At 44.7% G+C, this 14,729-nt stretch overlaps 1 protein-coding gene across 2 annotated transcripts in view; it reads left to right on the top strand.

Moving 5' to 3' along the window:
* The first annotated feature begins 2,250 nt into the window (after positions 1–2,250).
* The window catches only part of WSB2 (WD repeat and SOCS box containing 2), an 18,105-nt gene continuing 5,626 nt past the window's right edge, over positions 2,251–14,729 (top strand). The window contains exons 1-4 of one of the 2 annotated variants that reach the window (XM_019649149.1): positions 2,251–2,347; positions 6,486–6,654; positions 11,739–11,983; positions 12,144–12,275. Coding sequence is in view for 1 of the 2 variants with exons in the window: in XM_019649148.1 (XP_019504693.1) it covers positions 6,467–6,654; positions 11,739–11,983; positions 12,144–12,275 (565 nt within the window). In the remaining variant the exon portion in view is untranslated. Of the gene's footprint in view, positions 2,348–6,381; positions 6,655–11,738; positions 11,984–12,143; positions 12,276–14,729 lie in introns of those variants that run through there. The other variant, XM_019649148.1, reaches the window with a different exon arrangement.

The following is a 14,729-nucleotide window of genomic DNA, read 5'->3' as shown; positions in this document are numbered from 1 at the left end:
CGCGCCGGGCGCCCAGCTTTGTTTCACTTTCGCTGTCAGCGGTCGCCGCCGCGCTCCCCGCCGCCGGCGGGACCCGGGTAGAACGGGCCTCTGCGTGGCGGGGATCGCCACCCCCTCCCAACAGTGGGGGGCGCCTGGGGCCTCCGCCCGGGTGGGACGCGGGGTGCACCAAGCCCTAAAGGGGTTGATACCCCAGGGGGTGGCTGCCCGGGTGCCCGGGGGCGCACTCGCACGCCTGGGGAGCAATCGGCTCTGCCCCTTACAAGCTGTGCGGTCACCCCCGTCCCCCGAAGTGTCAGTTTTGTATCTGCAAAAAAACGAGATGATAATAGTACCTGCCTCGGTGGGTGCTTGGGGGCTTCCTAAACTTGCCTATTCCTAAAAATGGGGCCTGGGGTCCCTAATAGGTAATATATATATATATATATATATATATATATATATATATATATATGAATATGAGATTGATTCTAGAGGTGGAGTGGGGCCAAGTTTGCTGATCCCTGGTGACACGTATGATAGGACAAGTTTAGGGTACGCCGATGGGTGAGGTACACACTTGCCTCTGCCCTTGTTAGCAGCTGTCATCAGGAGACCCTGTGGAAGGCGGAAAATACTGGGCGTATGGCAGAGCCTGCCCAAACGATCTTGCCATCTCAGTGGGAATGGTGTGTGCTTGTTATGCAGAGGCAAACCTCCAGACACCCCTCGCTCTCCCTTCCAGCCACCTTACCCCCCTACACCTCGCCTATAGAGCAATTTGGTGTGGGTTTGGGATTTTTTTTTCTGGCAGTCCCCTCTCTTGAGTATACCCCCTAGGCTCACAGGCTGTTTTCTTAGGGAAAATTCTCAGAAGAGGTCAAGGCCTAGGGCTCAGAACCTCTTTGTATTCTTCCAGGGACGTTAAAAGCCTCACCCTGGTTTGGAGGATTCTGATTGTTGATGGTTGTTTCCCTGGCTCCTCTGATGGAGCCAGGATTGTGGGTGGGTAGGTTGAAATCAGGGTAGTCCCTGGGGTGGTGTAACTTTTTAATTTGGGAAATGACATTTCTTTGTTTGCTGGAGTCAGGCATTCAGTAAAAGGTGTAGAGACAGCTCTCTCTGCCTTCCCATCTAGATAAGGGCTTTCTTTTCAGTGACTGTGTTACTCATAGAACTCTTTATAAATGGCCCCTACTGTTTGTCTGAATCTTATGTGAATCTTTTTATAGCTTCCGCTGTCATTTTCATTGACTTATAGTTAAATCTGAAAGCGATCTGTAGCTAACCTCCCTTTTTTGCAGGAATCCGTTTCCAGTTCTGGGTTTTTCCTAATGATTGACGACTGTGTTTTGGGGTGTGGGCAGAGCTGTTGAGAGCTGCCAAGCTGTTAAAAAAAAAAAAAAAGTCTGAGAGTTTTACATTCTTTTGAAACTGAATAAAGCCTATTGTAATGGGATTACAATGGACAACAGTAGATATCTTCAGAGGGTGGTTAGAATTCATATATTCATTTAACAAATATTTATTGAGTGTCTGCTATGTGCCAGGCACTCTGCACTCTCTAGACCAGCACTGGCCAATAGAAATATAATGTGACCCACATAAGTAACTTAAAATGTTCTAGTAGTTGCATTAAAAAAATGAAACTGGAGAAATTAATTTTAAAACTATATCTTTGTCGGTTCAACATATCCAAAATATTATTTCAACATTTAATCATGATTAATGATTGATATATTTTAGATTTTTTTTTTTTTGGATTACGTCCTCAAGATATGGCATGTGTTATATACATAGCAGCCCATCTTAATTTGGACTCGCCCTGTGTCAAATGGTCAGTAGCCACGTGTGGCTACTAGTTATTCTGTTGGACAGCATAGCCCAGTAGCAGCGAACAGATAGGCAAGTTTGGGGCGGGGATGGGGAAGAGAGACAATCCATAAAAACAACAAGTAAGCAATCAAGGAAAGATGGATGAGTGATGGTTATAAAGACAATTAAATAGAATGAAAGGAAAGTGACTGGGCCACTGTAGATAGTGAGGCCAAGGAAGGGTTCTGAGAAGGTGGCATCAGCACCCAGCTCTAAATGGTAAGACGCAGCAGCCCGGCAAAGATCTAGGGCCAGGCCAGCCAGGCACAGTTTTTCAGGCTCACGGAACATCGAATGTCAAGACCCTGAGGCCAGACACATTACCTTGCTTCCTGCCAGCTAGAGGCCTAGCTGCCACGTCTGTGTTAAGTTGAATCTCCTTTCACAGAAGAGAGCCATCATAAATATCATTCCATGCAGTATGTGTGTCCATATACATCCCGATGTTGAATTAGAAGACCCTGATCTTTTTCACCAAGAAGGGCTGCAGCAGGTACAATCCCAGAGGAAGCCAGATCCTCTCTGCTCTTTTTTTAAGCTCTTGCACTAATTACGGCTTTCTTTTCCAGGAGCCAGGTTTAGTTGGGGCCCAGACCTCCCCTTCAGAATTTCCTTAGTTCTAGAAACCAAGAGACAGAGTCACTGGGTTCTTTTCTTCTTTTAGCTCTTGGATGCCTGAGCCTGAAATAGCAAGAGATTAAATCCCCAAATCACAGGAATAGCGTGTGAAATCTGGGGATGGCTCATGGTGAAGAAGAGCCTTTCATGGGAAATGTCTGATAGAGGCGTCATAATAGCTTAAGGGGCTTCATTTAATTTCTCATTTAAGGGGGATACCATGTATATTTATTCAACAGATATTTACTGACTGCCTGCTCTCTGCCAGGAACTCTGCTAGGTCCTGGGGATCAACATACAAGGTCCCTGCTCCCGTGGAGTTGATGTCTTTGTCGGGGAAGACATAATAATCATATTAGTGATTGTGCTGTAAAGAAAATAAAGTGAGGCGTTATGAAGATTGTCTTGGGGTCAGAGAAGGGCTCTCTCTAAGGAGCTGTCATTTGAGCTGAGACCTGAATGAAGAGAAGGTGCCAGCCATGGAGGGACATTCCAGTGCAGGAGAACAGCTGGCGCAAAGGCCCTGAGGTTGGAACTAATTGAACATAGTCAAGAGGTGAGACCAGGCTAGTGTGCTAGAGCCAGGAACAGGGAGAGGAGAGACAGAAGCCCAGGTGAGAGACAAAAGCAGGGGCCAGCTTCTGCAGGACTTTGAGGGCAGGGTGAGGAGTTTTTGGATTTTATTCTGAAAGTGATTGAAACAGATTACTTACTTTGGGAGGTGAGGAGAATGGATGGTAGGGGTCAGAGCAGGAGCTAGGAGAGCAGTTGGAAGGCTGTTTAGTGAGAGATGATGTTGTGTAGCTTAGACTAGTAGCCATGGAGATGAAAGGAAGGTAGGTTTGCCAAGTCCTTTGGAAACAACTTTGATAGACGTTGCTCATGGATTTGGATCGGGAGATTAAGAAAAGAGAGAAATCAAGGATGACTGCTTTTTATATTGTGTAGAAACCTCCATGGTGTCTAAAGGGTGGATAGTGTGCATGTCGTGGAGGAAGGGAGCCAAGTGTAACTATTGTCAGGAAGGGAAACAGAGATTTTCATCCGGGTCAACTGATGAAAATGCATCTCTGGATCAGCCAGTGTCATTAATATTTGACTTCATCCGGTTTCTCAGCCTCAGCACTACTAACATTTGGGGCCAGATAATTCTTCATGGGGGGCTGTCCTGTGCACTGTAGGATGTTTGGCGGCCTCCATGGCCTCCACCCATTAGATACCAGTAGCACCACTCCCCAGTTATGACAACCAAAATGTCTCCAGACATTGCCACATGGCCCCAGGGGGCGAGCAAAATTACCTCCAGTTGAGAACCACTGGACTCCTTGAAGGAGATTCGGGCTGTGTCACCATGAGAAAGTAATCTAGAAGTAACGAGAATGAAGAAACTGTCGCGGGATTGCTGTGCAACATTAAGAGGCCTGCTTTGGCTTTAAAAAATAAAGTAAAATGCTCTTACCATGCAAATACTCACCTCCAAAAGAGTGGGCTTCTACAGACAAGGAATGGTTTGAATGAAAGGATCACATGTGCAAACACATAGACATTTCAAGGAGGAATTACTTGAGCCTATACAAACACCAGTGTAGACCTAATATTTTGAAACCTAGATTTACACATGAAGCCTCAGGGAGTGAATGTAAAGGAAATTGCCTTAAATTTTCTTTAAAGTAGCAAAGCCACCAAAGTCTTGATATGATGTCTTAAAATTTAAAGACAGAATTTTCAGCAACACACTTATTTTATAAAACAAGGTATACCCATGTATTTTTCTATAGTACATATACCAGAAAGTATATGTAGATTCATAAATATTATATACATATATATGCATCCATCTTTACCATCTGCTTTATTGAATCCAAGATACTATGGACCATATTGCCATTATATACACTGAAAAAATACTGTATTTAGCTGAAAAGTCATTGCTTATGATCACACCAACATGGGCCAGTGCAGCGACGTCCTCCACAACTAGACTGAAGAACAAAAGGACAGCAGCTTGTCTGTTCCCCTTTCCCGATTCCCCAACGCTGTTCCCCTCCCCCAATTCCTCAATAAGATCTCTAAAAAAAAAAAGAAAAAAAGAAAAGTCATTGCTTGTAGGATACACCCTGATTTCAACTAAATAAAAATGTGAGATGACATATACAGATGTGTCCTAAAATAAATGAAATGTGGGCTGTTTAAATTAGTATCTATCTGGTAACAGCACTAAAAAAGGTCAGAGCCTCGAAACTGTTAAAGTGGAACATACACATCAGGAAGTGACCTCACTGAGGCTGGAAGCCAGTTTTTATATTAGCATATGTTACAATCATAGTGGTCAGAAAATCAGTTCTGAAGACCTTTAACTTACAAGCTTCGTCAGCCATTGAGAACTTTCCACTGGAGTAGAGACTTGAATTAGGGAACCGCCATTCAGGCCGATGGTGAAGCACGGGTCCAGCACCTCCTCGTCGCGGGGTGCTGTGCTAGGCCCGATGACAGCGTCTGGGTGGTTTTGAGCAAGGGTGCTTAAATTCTGCTGGGGGGTGGGGCAGAGGGACGTTAGTTACTACACGAGAGAATGAAATAAGGCGAGTGGGACTTATTTCCCACTTTTTTTTTCAAAGATTTTTATTGGGGAATTGGGGGGATGGGAACAGTGCTGGGGAATTGGGGAACGGGGAACAGACAAGTTGCTGTCGTTTTGTTCTTCAGTCTAGTTGTGGAGGACGTTGCTTCACTGGCCCAAGTTGGCACCATCATTGCGCTCTTCCCGGGCGAGACAGATCAGTCGCTGGCTTCTGGACTGCCGCTCACTGCGACTGCTGGCCGCTCACGCTGGCTGCTGGCTACACACGGTAGCCCATGGCAACCCACTGCCACAGGGGCTGCAGCCTACGCCGTCGCCGGTGACTCACAGCAGCCCAGCTCCAGGTTGAGCTGTTGTTCAGCATCTTAGCTGTGGAGGACAGTGTCACTGGCCCTCATATGTGGGATCCGAACCGGGGTCCTCTGGCATCCCAAGCCAACCGGGGTCCTCTGGCGTCCCAAGCCAACCGGGGTCCTCTGGCGTCCCAAGCCAGTTCTTAACCATCGCACCACTCGGCCGGCCCTATTTCCCACTCTTAAACTGTGAGATCAGGGTATACGTCTCAGCTGCTCATTTAGGTAGGATTCTCATAATGAGGAAATGAGTCCAGGTGTGAATGCGAATGAGCTACCCGGGCATGACTCTGGTTAGGCCGGCGTGTGGTGTTTGGGGAGATGTACCTGTAAAGGACGCGGGAGCCGATGGTGGTGGGGTGGACGCCAAGGCTCAGCGGCCTTTATTGTGTAGGCAGGTGGAATGTATTTGAAAGAAATGGCGGGATGTGATGTGTTTCAGCTTTAGTGGGGTCGCTAGGGGCAGGAAAACGAAATCGGGCGACTCCTGTAAAAGATCTGGGCAAGATGGGATAACGTCTTAAATGAGAACAGAGAGGAGAAACAAGTGGGAGGCCATATCAAGAGGTCTGAGTGGGATGAAGCAAGCCAAGTGCCGAACGTTTTATTTTAGCTTTGGTAACGGGGAGGCTGCCGGCCAGGGAGGGAGCCTTGGAGTTTCAGATACTCCTTTTTCACCTGTTTCCCAGTCGCAGATTCTTTTGAGGAGAATTGAAATACGCTTGAAAGCGGCTGCCATCTAACAGGATCCCTACCTCCTCTGGACTCCCTCCCACCTTTCTCTTAAGGCATTGATAGGAAAATGAGTCCTCCGAGCACTGGCTTTACCCACCCAGAGGTTACTCAGAGTCATGGTTAACCAGCAGTAGGGAGTGCCAGGACTGAGTAACCACAGTGGAATGTGGCCTGTGGCTACTGTTTACTGCCCTAGGTCACTTAAATTGACAACTCCCTACCAGACTCCACAGTGTCACCCTTGGCTGTAGGGAGACAGTGGCTTTCCTGTGTTTTGAGTCAGCGAGGTGGCAGGGCAGCCTGAGTGAGGGCGCTTGTTTGAAACATGCCGTCTCCTATCCCAGAGGAACCACTGCTGCTGGCTGAACTGAAGCCCGGACGCCCCCACCAGTTTGATTGGAAGTCAAGCTGTGAAACCTGGAGCGTGGCCTTCTCCCCAGATGGCGCCTGGTTTGCTTGGTCTCAAGGACACTGCATTGTCAAGCTGATCCCCTGGCCGTTGGAGGAACAGTTGTAAGTACTCCGGCACCCAAAGGAGCGAGGGAGTCCTCACGGTGGGGACGTGAGCCCTTTCCCAAATTACCATATTTTGCCGTGTAGAATGCCTACTGTTTTGCCCAAATTTGTGAGGGAAAAATAAGGATGCGCGTTATACATCTATTTCTGTATCTATGTAAATGTTTTTAATGCTTTTATTTAAGCTTACGAGTTAAAAGTGTAACTCTAGAAATCAATAACGCTATCTGTATGCAAAATAATACCCTGGAATACGATCATCGGTTTTGTTGAACTTAACGATGAACTTGCCATAACTGAAGAGCTCTTAGCCTTCTATGACGCGTAAATATCATAAATTTGTTACCGGTACATAAAACTTTTTGTACCATAGTATGTAAAAAAATAAATGCTAAAATTCCTTTATAGTACAAACAACAAGTACCTAAAGGTAAACAAATAAAAATTTGAATTAAAAAATTAAAATGAAAGATTTTATTCCCTGAAAGTTTGGGCCAAAAACGTGGGTGCGCATTATACACAGGGGCACATTATACACGGGAACGTATTATACGTGGCAATGTATGGTACTCTACTCTTTTTCTTTACTTTTTTTTTTTTTAAAGAAATTTTATTAGGGAACAGTGTGTTTTTCCAGGATCCATCAGCTCAAAGTCAAGTAGTTGTTTCAATCGAGTTGTGGAGCGCGCAGTTCACTGGCCCATGTGGGGATCGAACCGGTGACCCTGTTGCTCAGAGCTTGCGCGCTTAACCAACTGAGCCACTCGGGCAGCCGCTTTAACGGGTTTATTGAGATATAATTTACACGCCACATGATTTGCCCATTTAAAGTACACAACTCAGTGCTTTTTAGTATATTCAGAGTTGCACATCTTTCACCATAATGAATCTTAGAACATTTTCATTACCCCAAAAAGAAACCCCACGTCTCTTAGCTGGCACTCTCCAAACCCCTCTGTTCCCCAGCTCTGAGCAGCCATTAATCTACTTTCTGTTATTTTATATTTGCCTTTTTCTGGACATTTCAAAGTCATCAAATCATATGTATTCTCTTTGACTGGCTTTGTTCACCTAACAGAATGTTTTCACAGTTATCCATGTTGATGCATGTATCAGTACTTTATTTCCTTTTATTGCCAAATATTTCATTATATGGAAATATCACGTTTTGTTTATACATGTATCAGTTGGTAGACATTTGAGTTGTTTTCAACTTTGGCTATTATGATTAATGCTGCTGTGAACACTTATGTACACGTTTTTTGTGGACGTATGATTTCATATGTTTTCTATGTTTAACTGAGGAACTATCAGACTTTTCCAAAGTGGCTGGACCATTTTACAATCCTACCAGCAATGTGTGAGTTTTCCAAATTCCCCACATCCTCACCAACATTTGCTATTGTCTGTCTTTTTTTTTTAAAGCATGTGTTTTTCAATTTAATTTTATTGGTGAACTGTGTTTTTTCAGGACCCATCAGCTCCAAATCAAGTTGTTGTTTTCAATCTAGTTGTGGAGGACGCATCTCCTTGGCCCATGTGGGGATCGAAATGACAACCTTGGTGGTATGAGCCTGCGCTCTAACCACCCGAGCTAACCGACCGCCCCTCCTTGCCCATTTTTAAATTGGGTATTTGTCTTTTTATTATCTACCACATTTAGTTTCTGATACTAATTTTTCTCTCTTTGGGCTGGGCAGGTCCCAGTGTCTGAAAGCTGTGAACCTCCATTCAGATGGCCCAGCGTCTGCATTTTTTCATTTGTCCCAGGGCAACTCTTTGTCTTCGTTTATTTATTCAACCAACATTTGTTGCAAATCTTTGCCTGAAGCTGACCGAACTAAGGGCTGAGAATCCTGAAATAAATCAAACATGGCCCCTGCCGTGGATGGGGCTCATTTGTTTTGCTTTAGGCATTTCTTATAAATGGCATATTAGATTTCAGTTTGTTTATAAGTTTAGTATGAAACTTGTTGCCTTGATGATAGATAATACTCATGAGAGTTCGCTGAGATGGGTCCTCTGTATACTGCTGGGGTCAGGGGGTATAAATTTGTGCATTTTCTGGAAGGAAGACTGTTTGGCAATAGGCATCAAGGACCTTAAAAATGTTCTTCTGGTAATTAGGAAATCTCAGAAATGGGGTCATCTATTTACATACACTGATTTTCATCATGAAATTAATTATATATAGTAGTTAAAAATCAGAAATTGCTTCAAATCTAGTGATGAGAGAAGGGTTAAGGACATTGTGGCATTTCCGTATATTTTTGCAGCTATCTAAGATTGTTGTGTGTTTTTAATTTTTATTATTATTTTAACTTTATTGGGGAACAGCCATGGTCATTAGTTACACATGCCTTTCATGCTATAATGGCATAGTTGACTCTTTTAAGGAGGGTGCCACTCGCAGTGGCCCATGCGGGGATCGAACCGGCAACCTTAGTATTATCAGCACCACCTCTAACCAAGTGAACTAACTGGTCACCCCTGTTGTGTGTTTTTTAAATCATGATTTTTCAGTTTCTTCTATGGTCAATTTAATGATAACACCAAGGTCATTCATTGTTTATTGATCCATCTCGATCTAAATACAAGGGACTTAACTTCATATCTAGACTTAAGTCTGATATAAATTTATAGTCTGAAAAGGTTTTTATAAAGCATAAAATGGAAAATCTGTTGTTTTCCTGAAAATCACCCTAGGAGTTAAATATGTGCATTAGTATATGTAAGTATAGTCTTCCCATATTAGCTAGTATTTGCCTCATTTCCAAATTTTCTATTGTTTTCTTTATTTAGTTTTCAATTATAGTTGACGTTCTCTGTTGCTTTTATAATTTAAAATAATTGTTTTTTTAAAAAAAAGTCCTTTAAGAGGCATTTATATTCTTTTTAGGATTGTTACACATTGTTTTAAATCATGTGTACCTTTGATATTGAGCAAATAATTGATATTAACCAATACAGATCATTGTACTACTTTTAGAAATACAGTAATAGCTTGGTTTGCGAGCATAATTCGTTCCGGAAACAAACTACTCGTATTGCAAGACATCACTCGTTTACCACATTCAAATGTATTGGAAATGTTTGCTCGTCTTGCAGAACACTCGCAAACCGCGTTACTCGCAATCCAAGGTTTTACTGTAAAAGTTTTAGAAACCGTAATGTCAGTGAAGTTAAGCTCTCCCAATGAATCTCCCTTGTCCTTAATTATCCCTTCCCACGCTTTCACTCCCCCACCCCCCATTAAACTCATCCCTTGATTCATTGACCAACGCAGAAGTCCAGGGGATCTGTTGAGCCCTAGGCTAGGATACCCAGGACTTATATTCTCATTCCAGTTCTGCTCCTGATTTTGTGACCCTAGGAAAGTCAACTCTACCCCTAAAATGGAGGTGTTACTATCTCTTTCTAGAGAAATTTATAATATTAAATGAATTACTATGTAAATGTGCCTTAATTTATTTGGAATCAAGTAGCTACAGAAGTATCCCTTAATTCAAATAACAGAAATTAGGATTTGATGAAAAATGAAACACAAACTCTCCTATCAAGTTCTTCCTGTAGCCAGGCTGTTAATGCGCGTCTTCCCCGGATGGGAAACGCAGGCCCCTGTGCCAGGGCCAGGCAGGTCTGCAACGTGTGTGGATAGGCAGGCTGGGGTCCTGTGTGGGTTGGGCAGGCCCAATCAAAGAGACAGTCATCGTCACATCCAAATGTTTTGTCAGAATTACAAAATTTCAGACTATCTTCGGCCATGAAGACCAGGGGTCAGCAAGCTTTTTCTATAAAGGCCCAGAGTGTAAATATTTTCGCCTCTGCAGGCCATCTAGTCTCTGTTGAGATTTAACTCTGCTGTTCTTCTGCATCAAAGCACCCGTAGATAATAGGTGAACAAATGAGCATAATGATATTCCGTTAAAACTTGACTTATAAAAACAGACTGCTGGCCTAAGCAGAGTTTGCCAACCTCCGATTTAGACTAAGCGTTTTAGAGCTGAAGGAGGCTATACTCTAGTTCCTCCTAATTTTATAGGTGAGCTTGGTTAAAATTTTTAAATAGATTTCAGCCACACAACTGACAAAAATGTGATTTACTTAACTTTCGGGGGGCAAATGTAATACGTGAAGAGGTGTAACTACATGTATGTGAGTATAGGCTTTCTCATGTACTGAATTCCAGCTTTATCATATCCCGATTTCCCCTAGCTCAGGGTCACAGAGAAAAGTAGGACTTCACACTTGCACTGATCAAGTGTACCACAGACAGGAAACGTTTCCAGTTTTCAGACTGAACCTCAGGCGGTCTAATGGCTCAGGCCTTTGAGATATTGTCTGCTCGGCAGAGTGGTGGAAGGGCCCCGTATCCCAGGGACTGAGTCTCCCTTAGCTTATCTGGGCCTTGTATTCACTGTAAGTAGAAAATAAAAAGAGAGGATCAAGCTGTGAGATCTTTCAGTTCAGGGCACCCCTGGGTGTTCTGTGGGTTCTTTCTCTCTGTTGGTTGGTTCCTGTGCTGGATGTACCATCAGGGAAGTAAAGGAAAAAGCCACATTAATTGATTGGAACATAGCGAGCGAAGGCAGGAATCCGCGTGTACCAGGCAAACTGTTGGCAAGAAAAGGGTTGGTTTTCCTGCGTCTTGGGAGTGAGTTCTAAGCTAGAGAAGGGGGCGCTCATCAGGCAGGAGAGCACAGGGGGTATTCAGGCTCCAAGTCCTGTCCTCATTCCACACCTACAGCATGCTTGCTTTCTTGTTAGGAAACCTGCGTGCTCATACACCAAAACTCGCGAGAACTTGCTGAGGAAGCAGATGGCTCCCAGGGGCACCTGGAATCTAGTTATCCCACAGAGCAGGTCACCCCATTTCCGGGCAATCACAAATGTCAGGAACCATGGCCGGTGAAGCCTCTGTTACACACATTCTAAAAAAACAACAAAAAGCAAAGTCCTACCAGAATTCAGCGAGAGCCCGTGTGTTTCTAGGATTTTAAAAGTCCTAGATACCCCACGAGGAAACGCTGGTTGACTTGGTGACAATTTCAGACTCATTCAGAACTCTCCCCTTCCGCCAGCATTCCTAAAGAGTTTGAAGCCAAAAGCCGAAGCAGCAAAAATGATCCAAAAGGACGAGGCAGCCCCAAGGAGAAGACGCTGGACTGTGGGCAGATTGTCTGGGGCTTGGCCTTCAGCCCGTGGCCTTCTCCGCCCAGCAGGAAGCTCTGGGCACGCCACCATCCCCAGGTGCCAGATGTCTCTTGCCTGATCCTCGCTACGGGACTCAATGATGGACAAATCAAGATTTGGGAGGTACAGACAGGTAGGTCGTTTTTGGCTGGCACAGGGTTCTGGAGGCTTGTGTTCATGTCCTGATCGGGGTCCAGAGGGGCCTCCCAGTTGGCTGAGGGGTGTAGCTGTGCCTGGCAGACCGGGTGCCACTTCTCCCACTGACTGAGTGCTCCCGCTCCCTTCCGCCCTAGGGCTCCTGCTTTTGAATCTTTCCGGCCACCAAGATGTTGTCAGAGACCTGAGCTTCACACCCAGTGGCAGTTTGATTTTGGTCTCTGCGTCTCGGGATAAGACTCTTCGCATCTGGGACCTGAATAAACATGGTATGGAGGTGACAGGACTCCCGGGCAACTCGTAAAAGACTGGATTTGTCCCGTTCCCTACCTACGTCATTTTTATCCAGAAGAGCGTTGCTCAACCTTTTTCTATTACTGTTTCCTAAGGAGCCTTTTTAGACATCTTTTTCCCAATCACCCCCTCCACCCCCACCCTTTGAAGATTTTAATACCAAAGACGTATTATATCTATTTACGTATTGAATGCGTCTTTATGCTTTGTGCTTAAAAAAGGTAGGATGATTTTGGCCCTCAAGAACCAGTTTCTGCCACTACTGATATCATTTCCATTGAAAATACATGATGTAGAATATGTTTCCTCCACCATGGCGCGATGGACATTTTGGGCTGGGTAATTCTTTGTTATGGGCTGTCCTATGCATTCTAAAATGTTGAGCCCCATCCCTGGCCTCTACCCTGTAGGTGCCAGTAGCACTCTACAGCTGTGACAACCAAAATGTCTCCAGGCATTGCCCCATGTCCATGGGGAGGGCAGAGTCTCCCTGGGTTGAGGAGAACTGAACTAAAAGAAGTCATCCATGTTGGGTACTTCCTGTTAGAGATAAAGTTTCTTTGTGAAGTAGACTGTAGGTCAGAAGAATTCTCCCAGGTTAGCGGGGGTCAGCTTTTATGGAATTCTGCCTTGAGCAGAATTATGTATAGGAGCGGCCCAATAAAGAATTCCACATAACCTCTGGTGACAGAGAGACAGGGAATTCATTGCCAGGCCGTTTCTCCCCCATGTGGGCTGCGCTGCAGACGCCAGAGGGAAGGTGGAAGGAGGAAGTGGTGATGCGGACAGTTCATGAAGAGGCAAACTGGCCCCTGATAATGCACAGGCGCCGGTACTCTTGCCTGAGCTACGACTTGTCCCCCAATTACGACAGGGGACCTGTCTCTCGCCCTCTTAGAAACGAGCCTGATAATTTATCAAGACAACTAAGGAGGTGCTTGGATTGTCCTCATCTGAAGGCATCTAATCACTAAGAAAACTCGAAGTGGTTTCTACCCGTTACTATGGAACTTGTAATCACATAGCCTCAGATAGGTCTGCTGACTGGGAAGGCAGTGCCATTTTTAATGTGTGTCCAGTGGCAGCTTGCCACCATCTAAGGAAGGTCCCTGAGGTGGCTTTGAAAATCACTTGGTGGTTGGGAAGGGAGGACTAACTGAGAGCACCTGAGAGGGGGCAGAGTGGACTAGGTCAGTTATTATGGCTTTTTAAGGAGAAGAGAGTCATAAAGTAATGTTCCCAGGCTCTAGGCCCTGCCCTGCACTACTTGCCTCAATTTATTCAACACTCACAACTACCTCAGGGGGCAGGTTCTGTTCTTATTTGACAGCTGAAGAAACCATGACTTACTTAAAGCAAAAAAGTTTAACACCAACTTTTTTTTTTTTTTTTTAACCAGCTGAGTCATCCTGTCACCTGTTGGCAGCTCAGCGGCAGCTCAGCTCAGGCGCGGCGTCACTGGCCCATGTGGGAATCGAACCGGTGGCCCTGTTGCTCAGAGCTCACGCTCTTAAGCTAACTCTTAACCAATTGGGCCATTCGGCCAGCCGGAAAAAAAAAATTTTTATATATACCCATGCATATCCATATATTTATAAATGCATATAAATGACCATATAAACTTTTTTTTCCATTTCCTTTTTTTTGGGGGGGGAGGATTGCTTTCCATAATTCCCCTATAATTTTAAAACCCATACTAAGAGTCTTCCATATTTCTTTCCATATTTTGCTCTATGCTTGTATAATCCTATTGAAACACTCACACTCTTCCATTTATGTGTTGTGGGGTCATTGTTCTACAGAAATGGAATCATTTACATTTTTTTCTGAATCTTTTCTCATTAAACAGTACTCCGTGGAAAATCTCCATCCTTAATTTCATCTGAATTAACAGGGTGGATACACCACCTTTTATTCACTCATTTCCCTATGGAGGGGCATTTCATTTTTTCCAAAATCTGAGACCTGGAGAAGTTACATGAGTGACCTAGGGTTATGCTCCAAGTAAAGAGTGGAGCCAGGGTTCAAACCCAGGTTTGCCTGCCTCCGGAGCCTGTGGCCCTACTTGCTCTGCACCAGTGCCCGTCCAGACACCCTGGGGATGAGAGGAGGGAGCAGGGTGGTGAGAGTGCAGTGTGGGATTCTTTTTTTTTTTTTTTAAGAAATTTTATTGGGGAACTGTTTTTCTAGGCCCCATCAGCTCTAAATCAAGTAGCTGTCTTCGGTCTAGTTATTGGAGGGCTCAGCTCCGCAGCCCATGTGGGAATCGAACCGGCAACCTTGGTGTTATGAGCACGGTGCTCTAACCCCCTGAGCCACCCGGTCGCTCCTAGAGTGGGATTCTTATGACGAGGGGGAAACCATTACAGAGAGAATTGAAGAGACACACTCGCTCAAATTTAGAACAGTGCTTCAAAGTACTTGAGGTA

The sequence above is a fragment of the Hipposideros armiger genome, unplaced genomic scaffold (assembly GCF_001890085.2).
Source record: "Hipposideros armiger isolate ML-2016 unplaced genomic scaffold, ASM189008v1 scaffold_129, whole genome shotgun sequence".
NCBI classification, from domain to species: domain Eukaryota; kingdom Metazoa; phylum Chordata; class Mammalia; order Chiroptera; family Hipposideridae; genus Hipposideros; species Hipposideros armiger.
The sequence above is the reverse complement of the archived record's forward strand: the minus strand, read 5'-3'. Positions and strand labels throughout refer to the sequence as shown.